This window comes from Nicotiana tabacum, chromosome 22 (assembly GCF_000715075.1).
Source record: "Nicotiana tabacum cultivar K326 chromosome 22, ASM71507v2, whole genome shotgun sequence".
Taxonomy (NCBI): Eukaryota; Viridiplantae; Streptophyta; class Magnoliopsida; order Solanales; family Solanaceae; genus Nicotiana; species Nicotiana tabacum.
The window spans coordinates 100,773,933-100,786,494 of NC_134101.1; the positions used below are offsets into that span (position 1 = coordinate 100,773,933).

The window sequence follows — 12,562 nt, forward strand, 5'->3', positions numbered from 1 at the left end:
CAACACTTGTTCAAACAGAAGGATCTCAATTTGAGGCAACGGAGGTGGTTGGAGTTGCTTAAGGATTATGATATCACTATATTGTACCATCCGGGAAAGGCCAATATGGTGGCCGATGCCTTGAGCCGAAAGGTAGTGAGTATTGGGAGTTTGGCATATATTCCAGTTGGGGAGAGACCTCTTGCGGTTGATGTCCAGGACTTGGCCAATCGGTTCGTGAGATTAGACATTTCGGAGCCCAGTCGGGTATTGGCTTGTGTGGTTTCTCGGTCTTCCTTATATGATCGCATCAGAGAGCGCCGGTATGATGATCCGCATTTGCTTGTCCTTAAGGACAGAGTTCAGCATGATGATGCCACAAATGTGACTATAGGTGATGATGGGGTGTTGAGGATGCAGGGCCGGATTTGTGTGCCCAACGTGGATGGGCTTCGGGAGTTGATCCTGGAGGAGGCCCATAGCTCGCGGTATTCCATTCATCCGGGTGCCGCGAAGATGTATCAGGATCTGAGATAGTATTATTGGTAGAGAAGAATGAAGAAAGGCATTGTGGGATTTGTAGCTCGATGTCTTAATTGTCAGCAGGTGAAATATGAGCATCAGAGACCGGGTGGCTTGCTACAGCAGATGGATATTCCCGAGTGGAAGTGGGAAAGGATCACTATGGACTTTGTTGTTGGACTCCCACGGACTTTGAGAAAGTTCAATGCTATTTGGGTGATTGTGGATCGGTTGACCAAGTCCGCGCACTTTATTCCGGTATGTACTACCTATTCTTCAGAGCGGTTGGCAAAGATCCACATCCGGGAGATTGTTCGTTTGCATGGTATCCCAGTTTCCATCATATCAGATAGGGACACTCAGTTTACATCACAGTTTTGGAGGTCTGTGTAGCGAGAGTTGGGTACTCAGGCTGAGTTGAGCACAGCTTTTCACTCTCAGACGAACGGGCAGTCCGAGCGCACTATATAGATAAAGACATGTTGCATGCCTGTTTCATTGATTTCGGAGGGTCATGGGATCAATTTCTACCACTTGTAGAGTTTGCTTATAACAAAAGCTACCAGTCGAGTATTCAGATGGCTCCGTATGAGGCTTTTTATGGGAGGCGATGTAGATCTCCAGTTGGTTGGTTCGAGCCCGGTGAGGCTAGGCTATTGGGGACAGACCTGGCGTAGGATGCTTTAGAAAAGGTAAAGGTGATTCAGGAGAGACTTCGTACAGCGCAGTCGAGGCAGAAGAGTTATGCTGATAGGAAGGTTCAGGATGTGTCCTACATGGTCGGCGAGAAGGTTCTGTTGAAGGTTTCGCCCATGAAGGGTGTTATGAGATTTGGAAAGAAAGGGAAATTGAGTCCTCTGTTCATTGGGCCTTTTGAGGTGCTTCGGAGGATTGGGGAGGTGGCTTATGAGCTTGCTTTGCCACCCAGCTTGTCGAGTGTGCATCCGATATTTCATGTTTCCACGCTTCGGAAAATATATTGGGGATCCATCTCGTGTTTTGGATTTCAGAACGATTTAGTTGGATGATGATTTGACTTATGATGTGGAGCCAGTAGCTATTTTGGGTCGTCAGGTTAGAAAGTTGAGGTCAAAGGATATAGCTTTAGTGAAAGTGCAGTGGAGAGGTCAGCCCATGGAGAAGGCTACCTGGGAGACCGAGCGGGAGATGTGGAGCATATATCCTCACCTGATTGAGGCTTCATGTATGTTTCTTGACTCGTTCGAGGACGAACGTTTGTTTAAGTTGGGGAGGATGTGACGACCCGGCCAGTCGTCTCATGAGTTACCGCTCTGTTTTCTCCATTTCTACTTCTTTATGCCTTTTTATCCGTATTTTGTGGTATCGGGTTGCTCGGATCAAATCCGGAATGATTTTGGTAAGGTTTGAGACACTTAGTCTCTTTTAAGAAAGTTTAAGTTGGAAAAGTCAATCGGATGTTGACTTATGTGTTAGAAGGCTCGAAAGTGAATTATGAGGGTTCAGTTAGCTTCGGGAGGTGATTTGTGAATTAAGAGCGTGATCAGAATGAGTTTTGGAGGTTCGGAGTAGATTTAGGCTTGAATTGGCGAAGTTGATATTTTGGCAATTTCCGGTTGGTAGGCGAGATTTTGATACAGGGGTTGGAATGGAATTCTGAGAGTTGCAATAGTTCTGTTGTGTCATTTAAGATGTGTGTGCAAAATTTTAGGTCATTCGGACGTGGTTTGGTTGGGTTTTTGATCAAAAGCGAAATTCGGAAGATTTTAGAAGTTTGGCTTGAATCCATGTGTTTTTGGTGATTTGATGTTGTTTGAGGTGTTTTGATGATTGAAACATGTTTGAATAAGGTACTAGCATGTGTTGGGGCTTTTGGTTGAGGTCCCGGGGGCCTCGGGGTGATTTTGGATGGTTGACGGAAAGGTTTGAGACTTGTGAAGTTGCAGAATCTCAGCTGCTTTTGGTATTTCTGCACCTGCGGATTGGGGACCGCAAGTGTGATGTCGCACGTGCGGAAGAGGAGCCACAGAAGCGGATTTTGGAGGAATCGATAGGAACCGCAGAAGTGGTTAGAGTACCGCATCTGCGATGACGCAGATGTGGAAAGTTGACCGCAAATGCGGACAAGGGAGCTTAAGTGATTCCCACAGAAGCAGAGGAAAACCGAATATGCGGTACCGCAGAAGCGGCTATGGGATCGCAGATGCAAAAATCCCTGGCCAGAAGGTATATATTGCTTCCTTCGCGAATTTTTGCAAATACTCCATTTTTGAAGACGGGAAATAGGCTAAGGCATAGGATTTCGAGAGGAATCAAAGGATATCAGTTCGGTAAGTTCCCTAAGCTTAATTACATGGATTTAAGATCATTTTTCCATTGGTTAATCATGGTTTTAGTGGAGATTAAGGAAGAAAAATTGGGGATTAGGGCTTGAGATTAAGAGAACTTTAAATGGGGATTTGAGGGGTCATTTGGACTCCGATTTCAGTGTTCTTGATATGTATAGACTCGTGGGAGGATATGGATTTCCGTTGATATGATTTTTATTGAGTTTTGAGACATGGGCCCTACGTTCGGGTTTTGGTAATTTCGGGATTCTTGATATTATTTGATTGTTTTCGCTTGGGCTTCGTTCCCTTAGCATATTTTGATGTCGTGATTCTGATTTTGGATAGATTCGACGTGAGTGGAGGCCGATTCGAGGGGCAAAGGCATCACGGAGTAGTATTTTCACCGGTTTGAGGTAAGTAACCATTGTAAATCTGGAACTGAGGGTACAAACCCCGGTATTTGACTTGTTTTGATAAATGCGGTGACGCACATGCTAGGTGACGAGCGTGCGGGCGTGCACCGGTAGTGATTGTGACTTGGTCCGTCCCGTAGCGACTATTAAGCCGCGTATTTGACTTGTAAATATTATATTATTCCGTATTTTGGATATTTATACTGTATTATGGGTTGTATGCCATGTGTTAGGGCTTTGTGCCGACCTGTAGAAACCCTTAGGGGCATTTTGACTGTTTTTCCTCACTTTACTTGCTAAAAACATATCCTCAGTCATGTTTTACATGTTTAAATGTTTAAAACAGGTTTTATCTTTCCACTTCTAATTGTGAGGACTGTTTGGGCTGAGTTCCCTAATTTCGATTGTGTGCCCGAAAGGCTATGAGGTTAATGATTGAAAGAGGTTGAAAACCTAATAGTGTGGATATTATATGTATATATTATGGATCGGGCTGCACGCCGCAACGATATATATACTAGATCAAGCTGCACGCCACAACGATATGTATATTAGATCGGACTGGGCACCGCAGTGATATGACGTTTGGGCCGTAGGAGCCATCCGGAGTCTGTACACCCCCAGTGAGCGTAGTCGACTATTTACTAGATCGGTTACTATGATTTCTATTACTATGAGATATTAATGAGCCTGAGTGCTGAGAGTGGGTATTGAGTGATGAGAGTTGAGTCACGAGTGACCGAGAAGCTGCCCGAGAGGCCATATTCTGAGTGATACCTTGCCTGAGGGGCTCAGTTATGATATTTTCACTGATTTCACTCTTCTTTTAAAAATAGCATCCGTTGGAAAAATTGCTAAGTATATGATTTCAAATTTTTAAACTGAAGTTGATAATTTTACGACGAAACTGGTTTTAAACTGTGGATTGGATTTGTTATCTTGTTGTTTATTCAGTTATATGATTTTTAACTACTCATCACTACTTTCAGACCTTATTTACTTTAGTTACTTACTGAGTTGGCGTACTTACATTACTCCTTGCACCTTGTGCGCAGATCCAGGTGCCCGAGTGGCAGAGTGAGGGTCCTCAGCTGATTCAGAGGTTGCCGAAGATTTCAAGGTAGTTGCATGGCGTCCGCAGCCCTGTTATCTCCTTCTTATCTTGTTCTTTTTCCGCATTTTGCTAGACTTTTGTTGTATCAGACAGTCAGTTATGTAGTAGAGGCTCTAGACTCGTGACACCAAATATTTGGGGCTATGTTGTCTTATGTTTTTATTGGATTCCGCATTATTTTACCTGTTTTAAACACTTCTTATGAAAACCGGTATTTAATCCTATGTTGGAAAAATGGTTTTATAAAAGAAATTCGATGTGATTGATGGTTTGAGTTGGCTTGCCTAGTAATGTGATAGGCGTCATCACGACCAGGTATTTGGTGTCGTGACACAAGAGCAACAAGAGTACTAGTAATTCAACAGTTGTCCAAATAGTAGTAAGTCTTATTGGGTTATCGGTTTACCCATTAAGAAATTGGGCAAATCGAGGCCCGAACCAATAACCTAATAGTGAAAAAATATTAAACCGTTACCGAACCGTTAACCCAATAACCCGATATCGATACCCTAATAAGCTTTTTTCGGTTCGGTCTATCGGTTGTACCCGATATATGACCAGCCCTAATTGGAACCATAAATATAACGTAATTTCAAAATAAAAAAAATAGTTTAACATATGTCAAAATACAACATAATAAAAATAAGTTCCTATACAACTTAAGATTAGGAAATATAATAAGTTTATAGCCTCATTCAATAATAAAATTTTACTTTAATGACATCACTTATTATATGTCAAGTTTGTTAATGGCTCATTATTTCTAATATTAGGAGGTGTAGTTTCAAAAACAAGAATAATAATGTAATTACACTAATAAAAATAAAATATACGAGCAATTACATGGAATCACAAGAAGTAAAGGTAGAGAAATAAAAGACAAATAATATATAAAGAAAATATATTTTAAAATGAAAAAAAAATTCAAAGTAAAAATAAAAAAATTAAAATAAAGAGAAATTAAAATAACGGAAATAAAAAGGAAAGAAATTAAAAAGTAACATTGTAATTACACAGTATAATTACCAGCAATCCTGATCTTCCCCTTGAAAATTGAAGAGTGTAATTACACCTAATTTCATGCTAACTAAGTAATTACCTGACTAGACAAACATGCTGAATTGTGCAATTACACTCAATTATACCCAAATCCAAGTCCTAGGTGACTTTCCAAATAGGCTCTTAAAGCAAAAAAAATTATATAAAAATATATTACTTTTTAGGATGATTTTAACTTTTGACAGCCATTTGTCTCTTGGGAAAAACTTCAAAGTCAAAAGTATTACCTATGAGACAAGAGTTTACTTTCAACACTTGCTAAACTTGAAATTCTGTTCATCCACTTTGAACCGAATAAAAATATAAGATCATCCACTTTGAGAGTTGTACTTTCACTCGTATTAAAGTTCCTTTCGAAAATAACACAAATGTACAATTTAACACTTTAGACCACTTTCTTGGTTCCTCTAGTCACCGGTGTCATGACTTTAAGTCAACAACAATAGTTAAAAAAGGACTGCATTTTTATGGATGACATTGTAGATTGAGTCACAGAGAATATAGGAGTCCCACAAATTATCCAAAATCTTTTTGTATAATCCCGTTCGGAGAGCAACTCCTATTTTCAACTCCTTATATATCCTTTTCTTTTGGATACAGTATATTCCTTTGTCGCAGAAAGAGAGAGAAAAAGTTGAGAAGAAACCGAAATTAAATGGCTAGGCACGAGGAATTACCAATTCCAATATTCTCTGATCTTGAGCCAGTTTATGGTGGTGGATCACAGCTTGAAGAAGCTGAACTTCGATTCAAGAATTTGAAGGCTAAGTTCATAAACTTGTTTGGCCAACCCCCTCATGTCTACGCTCGATCCCCAGGTCAATTCCACCTTTAAAATCTCATCTTTTTCAGTGGATTGTGTTCAACTTTCTTAGTGCTAGTGGGTTATTTTCAAAATCGTTTAAATTCTCAATTTCTTCCTTAGAGGTTGAATTATTTGAAATATGCAGGGAGAGTGAACTTGATCGGAGAACACATTGATTACGAGGGGTACTCTGTCTTGCCTATGGCAATTCGCCAAGACACAATTGTGGCGATTCGGAAGCACGACGCCGATGAGTCCGAGAAGCTCCTCCGAATTGCCAATGTGAATAGTGACAAGTACTCCTTGTGCAATTACCCTGCTGATCCTCTGCAGGTATCATAACTTTGGCGTTAAGCATAGTTCACTTCTTCTTTTTTTTTTTAAGCTAGTGGGAATTGAACCTGTGACCTTATGAAGATTTTGAACCCCTTGACCACTAAACTACACTTTTGGATTGTGTTACACTTTTGGATTGTGTTAAGGGGTAACTTAATATATAGAGGTAAAAAATAGATTTTGCCTTGTATATACAGTGTAATTTTTCGGCAAAGCCCCCCTAAATCCGCCGCTGCGTGCTATCTGTGATTTGCTTTGCTCTAAAGTTTGTTTGAATTGAGATGGCTGGTACGGGGTTTAAGATTAAAAGATTTTTGAATGGGTTTAAGATTAAAAGATATTGCCTCACATACATACATAAAATGTTCTGAGGATTAGTTTGGGAATTATCTACTATGTCCTGGCGGTTCTTCATATGCATATAAGTTTGTTTGGGAAAGACAAATTATCAAGTCTAAACCTTGGTTATAAATTACAGACGAAAGAAAAAGAGAAGAAAAAGGAAAAAAGAAAGAGAATGGAATCTTGATTCTTGAACACCTTTTTGCTGGTGCAGCAATTCTAGTTTCTTTTTGTCGATAACCGTATGTCTATCTTTTGCAGGAAGTTGATCTGAAGAATCACAAATGGGGTCATTATTTCATTTGCGGGTTAGACCTTACTTTCTTCATCCAAAATCCAAAGAATCAGAGAGTATTAGGTTTCGCATTTCATGAACTACAAGTTAGCAGAAATTAAATTTTACCACATTTGTCCTACTTTATGTGAACTCTTGGGAAATATGTGCTGTTAGCTGAAAGTTAAATTTATACAAGGTGAAACTATTCATATATACAATGTCATCCAAAAAACTGCTAACGTGTGTGTGCGTGCAGGTACAAGGGTTTCTATGAGTATGCCAAGTTGAAAGGAATAGATGCTGGTGAACCCGTCGGACTTGATGTTATTGTTGATGGTACAGTTCCAACAGGTATATGCCTTTCTATCTTGAATACCGTCGGGTAGCAATAACTAGTCAGTCTTATGGGTTATCTCATGGTTTCCATGTTTGTTGGATGTAGGGTCTGGACTGTCAAGCTCTGCAGCATTTGTTTGCTCTTCCACGATCGCTATAATGGCTTCAGTTGGCATTAACATGCCCAAGGTAGTAACCTAACCATATTCTCAGTGCTGGAAAATTAAATAAAAGACATTTCCTGCTCCAGCAGGTTGGTGGACTCATGTTCAACCAAGGGGGTTCAATTGAACCCGCTTGGCTGAAAAGTTTTCACAATTTGTAAGTTTCAAATATTCTTCAGAAACAAAAATTACTGATAAACATTAAATCTTTAATCCTCTTGCCAACAGAAAATCCTGAACTAATGGTTCAATCGGGTTTAGAGTAATTCAAATGTCCCATGCTCAAATCTGGCCACATTTCATGCATCCGTCTTTCCCTTTATTCTTCGGCTAAAAGGAGCTTATTTTTAACAATAGAAAAAACCAGATGAAATTAGGAACAATGCTCCCCGCGCCTGGGCTTTGGTAATGGTAAAATAGTAGAGCATGATGTGTGGATTAGGTTCATTTCATGGGTTCGAACCTGGCTGATTATATGCTGCGTTCCGAACTTACTTTGATGTCAGTCAACATAGTTGGATAATATAAACTTTTTGAAACAAATTATGTAAATGAAATATTTTTACCTAGTTTGATGTTAGTACTCTGCCTTTGTGTAATTAATCTAAGGTTCAGTAATTTGATTTTGTTTATCTTTAAAAGTTGAAACGTGAATTCATCATTGATGTATAAAATTTAGTCTTGCCTTTGTGTTTTCAAAGGCTAAGTTTCTTTAACACTTGATAAAGCTATCGAGAAATGTTATTGATGCAAAAATTAAGTTATAGATAAAAATTTAAAAAGTAAGTTAAAGTCAAAACTTAAATTTATATTCAGAGCAAAAACTTTAAAAGTTAATGGGTTTAGTTTATAAATTCCTATCTTTTACTATTTCTGTTAGTTTATTTTGGTTTATAACTTTTGAATTTCTTTTTATCGATATTGTTTGTTTAGTTCAGTTTATAGCTCTTCTTTTGGGTCTCTTTTGTTCTAAGTATTGAATTTAATTAGAATTTAGTAATTGTTATAGATAAAATTGATTTTTTGTTAAAGTGAAGTTATGGAAGATTTTTAAAGTAAATAGTTTTTTTGTTAGAGCTTTGTTGCAATTTTTTGAATAAAGGAATACCCTCAAAGTTTCACTAAAAGAACAGCAAGAAAAACCTGCTTATCGTTCTTGACCTGCCGTACTTCCGCTGTTGTAAAGGTTCTGCATTAAACCTGCTCAAGGAACAAAACTTTTGAACCTGCTTGAGGAATATTCTGTGTCCGCCAACTACCCCAACATTTGTTTTGGATCTGATTTCTTTTCCTCTTTAGAAGTTTCTTTGCAAGGATTTCCCTCATTTAAGATGAAGGAATCTGTCATGACTATTTTCTTTCCTAATCTGTTGTTACTGTCTTCTTTTTGTTCTATCTTTACTTGCTTTGAGTTTTCAAATTTTGAATCTGTTGGTGTGTTTAGCTGTAGCTCTATTTTGGCCTTGAAGTGATAATTCTTTTCTCTGCAGAAAGAAATTGCTCAACTCACATGTGAATGTGAAAGGCATATTGGGACTCAGTCTGGTGGAATGGATCAGGTAATGCCATCGAACTCTAAATCTTGATCACTTAATCAGAGCTGGACCAATCAAAGTGCAGTATACAAACTAGTGTTGTCCTAAAAATTGATGGTTTCCTTATTCTTATCCTAATTATCAATGTAATTTTTCTCTTTGCTAATCAATATTGGAATGCAGACAGTCTTGGCTTAATCTTTGTTATGGCCATCAATCAATTGTTTTGTGCAGGCCATCTCTGTTATGGCACAATCTGGGTTTGCAGAGCTGATTGATTTCAATCCTATACGTGCCACTGATGTACAACTCCCTGCTGGTGGAACTTTTGTAATAGCCCACTCATTAGCGGAATCACAAAAAGCAGTTACTGCTGCAGTTAACTACAATAATCGGGTTGTTGAATGCCGACTAGCTGCTGTAAGATTTTGCACCCTTTGTTTGATAATTTCTAGTGTTCGAGCGATGAGGATGATTTTCTTATATCTCTGATCATAATAGTCCTACTTATCTGTCTCCCAATTGGTTTCTTGGGGGGTTTTTAAACTTCTAATGACATCTTATTTCAGTATCTTGAAACTTTAAGCTAAATACCTAGTTGAGCTGTGCACAAGTTGGTCGAGGCATCACTATTTTCAAAACCAAAATACTTAGGTTTATGACTTTTCCTTAATCAACCGTTTGCTTATTTGTTCATTATTATCTTTTACAAACTCAATGTCCTTAGGACACTGCAGTGCTTTTGATAAGTTAGAGTTATATAATATCCATGGCAATAATTCTGAGTTTTAAATGATTTAGATGGAAACTCAAATTTGGTATTTTGTGTGTGGTAGTGGAACTAACTCTATAGGACTATGTTGTGCGGACTCTAAAAATGTTGCCGCACCCGTGTCGGATCCTCCAAAAATGCATTGTATTGGAGGATCCGACACATACCCGGCAACATTTTCGAAAAATCCGAGCAACCTAGCTATAGGATGCTCTCCCATTGAGATCCATGAGAGAGCATGGTAAGTTTTACTTGCTAGAACTTGCAGGCAAACCATTTTGTTGGCTATTTAAATGGCCTTGTTTTTTGTTTTTCGTGCAAAATTAACAAAGATGCAAAATGTTTCTACTCCCTGATGCATGTGTTTATGTTGCCTTATCAACTGGTCTGTAAACTGTTTTCTAGTACATTTTTAACTATGTCAGTAACTTACATGTTATTGTTCACTTTGAATTTACATAGATATATATTGCCTTTGAATAGACTGGTCTTGCTTCACTGGATAGAGTTGCAGAATAACCTACTTGGAGATTCTAGCTTTCCCCTTTTAATGTTCATTTGAGATTTTGCAGATTGTACTGGGCATTAAGCTGGGGATGGAACCTCATGAGGCAATATCTAATGTAAAAACGCTTTCTGATGTTGAAGGGTTGTGTATGTCATTCGCTGGTACTCACGGTTCTTCTGACCCTGTCCTTGCTGTCAAGGTATATACTCTTCTCTCAGATCATTCCTCTCCTGATTGACATCTTTCTCTCTGTCTCAGTTTCATTATTTTAAGATCTAGTTCTGCGTGATAATTTGTGATTTCCATTTTCTTCAAGTTGAATAATCATATGTAGTTGGATATTGTGGTTGGTTTTCAGTTAGTATTAATTTTTTCATCCTATCAGTATTAGCTTTTCGTTGTGGTCCTTGCGATTATGGTCCTGTTAAAAGAGGGCTTTGTGATTTTACTCCTTTTCTTGTTTGCCTATATTACATCCAGTTGTAACAATTTCTACCACTGCTACAGGAGTTATTGCATGAGGAACCGTATACTAGCAAAGATATTGAGAATATCACGCAGCAAAAGTTGGAAACAGTCTTTGCTGCTTCACCAACTTCTTTGGATGTGCTTCGGGCTGCTAAATGTTACAAGTTGCATCAGGTCATTATGTGTTTTTCAATTTGATTTCGTTTTTTCCTTCTTTCTTTGCCTTTCCATCTTCATACTGGGCCCTCGCCTGGTTTAAATTAATTTGCTTCAAATTCTTTAAAATGGAGTTTCTTTGTCCATTTTGTTCCTTTGAAGGATGTTTACAATTAATAGGTTCTCTTCCTTAGGCCTTTTGTTATTTCCCTACTTGCTTGTACATCTTCAATAGATGCTTCAAGATGTTTGTTCCTTAAGTCATGTTGCTTATGTTGATATATGATCGATCAAAGAGTCATTTCTTATTACATGATAACAGTATGTTTGAAGTTTCACAAAATAATGCTCTTCTTTTACCTTTCAGAGAGCTGCCCATGTATATTCTGAAGCCAAACGTGTCCATGCTTTTAAAGACACTGTATCATCAGAATTAAGGTCTGTCGTGTTCAAGTCTTTTCTCCGTTTCTTTTTCTCCAGACTCAAAACCGTAACAAATTGGTGATTGCAGTGATGAAGACATGCTGAAGAAGTTAGGTGACCTTATGAATGAGAGTCACAATAGCTGCAGCGTTCTTTATGAGTGCAGGTAGAATTCATGCATATAAGAAAGTTGTGTTTATAATATGCTTCCATGGCCATCTTTGATTTTTCTTGCAATCAATCAGTTGTCCAGAATTAGAAGAACTTGTGAAGATTTGTCGAGATAATGGTGCTCTTGGAGCTAGGCTTACAGGAGCTGGATGGGGTGGTTGTGCAGTGGCTTTGGTGAAAGAGAGTCTTGTTCCACAGTTTATACTTAATTTGAAGGTATATTTCACTCGTAAATATTTTAACATTATGCACTCCTAATTAGTACTAACCAATTATTATGTTTCAGGAGCAATTTTATCAATCAAGGATTGACAAAGGAACAATCAATAAGAATGATCTTGGCTTGTACATTTTTGCATCCAAACCCTCAAGTGGTGCTGCCATTTTCAAATTTTAAGCTTCATTACCTTCAACATTTCCAATCCAAAAATAAATATTTATGCACACAACTTTGTACCCGTTGAAACTCATTTCATGTGTTTATTTAATAGTTGCATACTTTTAATTGTTGCATTGTTTTCGCTTTCGAATAATCAATTTGGGTCTTCATGTGAAACAATTATTTTAATAAATTCTCAGTAAGTTTTTTAATTAAAAAATTATTCTGATCGTACTTTTGCATCGGATTATGAGTTTGCACCAAAAACTAAATGCTTTGACTTTTAATACTATAAAATATTCTTCCCCTTTCTTTGATAGGAATACTTTATTCTGAAATTAGTGGTTTGTTCCTTAATTCATTGGCATCTAAGAATGAGAAAAAGGAAATATTGTTGACATCTTTGGAAATTGGAATCCAAGGCTGTTTGTTCAATTCTCTCCAAAGTTCTGTTTTTTTAAAGAGGTTGTCGCTTGTGATAATTCTGTTTCCCC

At 38.0% G+C, this 12,562-nt stretch overlaps 1 protein-coding gene across 1 annotated transcript; it reads left to right on the top strand.

Annotated features, from left to right (window-relative positions):
• The first annotated feature begins 5,766 nt into the window (after positions 1-5,766).
• On the top strand, positions 5,767-12,288 carry LOC107813265 (galactokinase-like). The gene is made up of 13 exons (XM_016638514.2): positions 5,767-6,214; positions 6,347-6,534; positions 7,141-7,187; positions 7,413-7,507; positions 7,599-7,681; positions 9,147-9,215; positions 9,426-9,611; positions 10,536-10,670; positions 10,979-11,113; positions 11,463-11,533; positions 11,607-11,684; positions 11,764-11,905; positions 11,976-12,288. Exons 1-13 carry the CDS (start codon positions 6,052-6,054, stop codon positions 12,084-12,086), a joined length of 1,503 nt encoding a protein of 500 aa, XP_016494000.1. The 5' UTR covers positions 5,767-6,051; the 3' UTR covers positions 12,087-12,288.
• Positions 12,289-12,562: the final 274 nt, after the last annotated feature.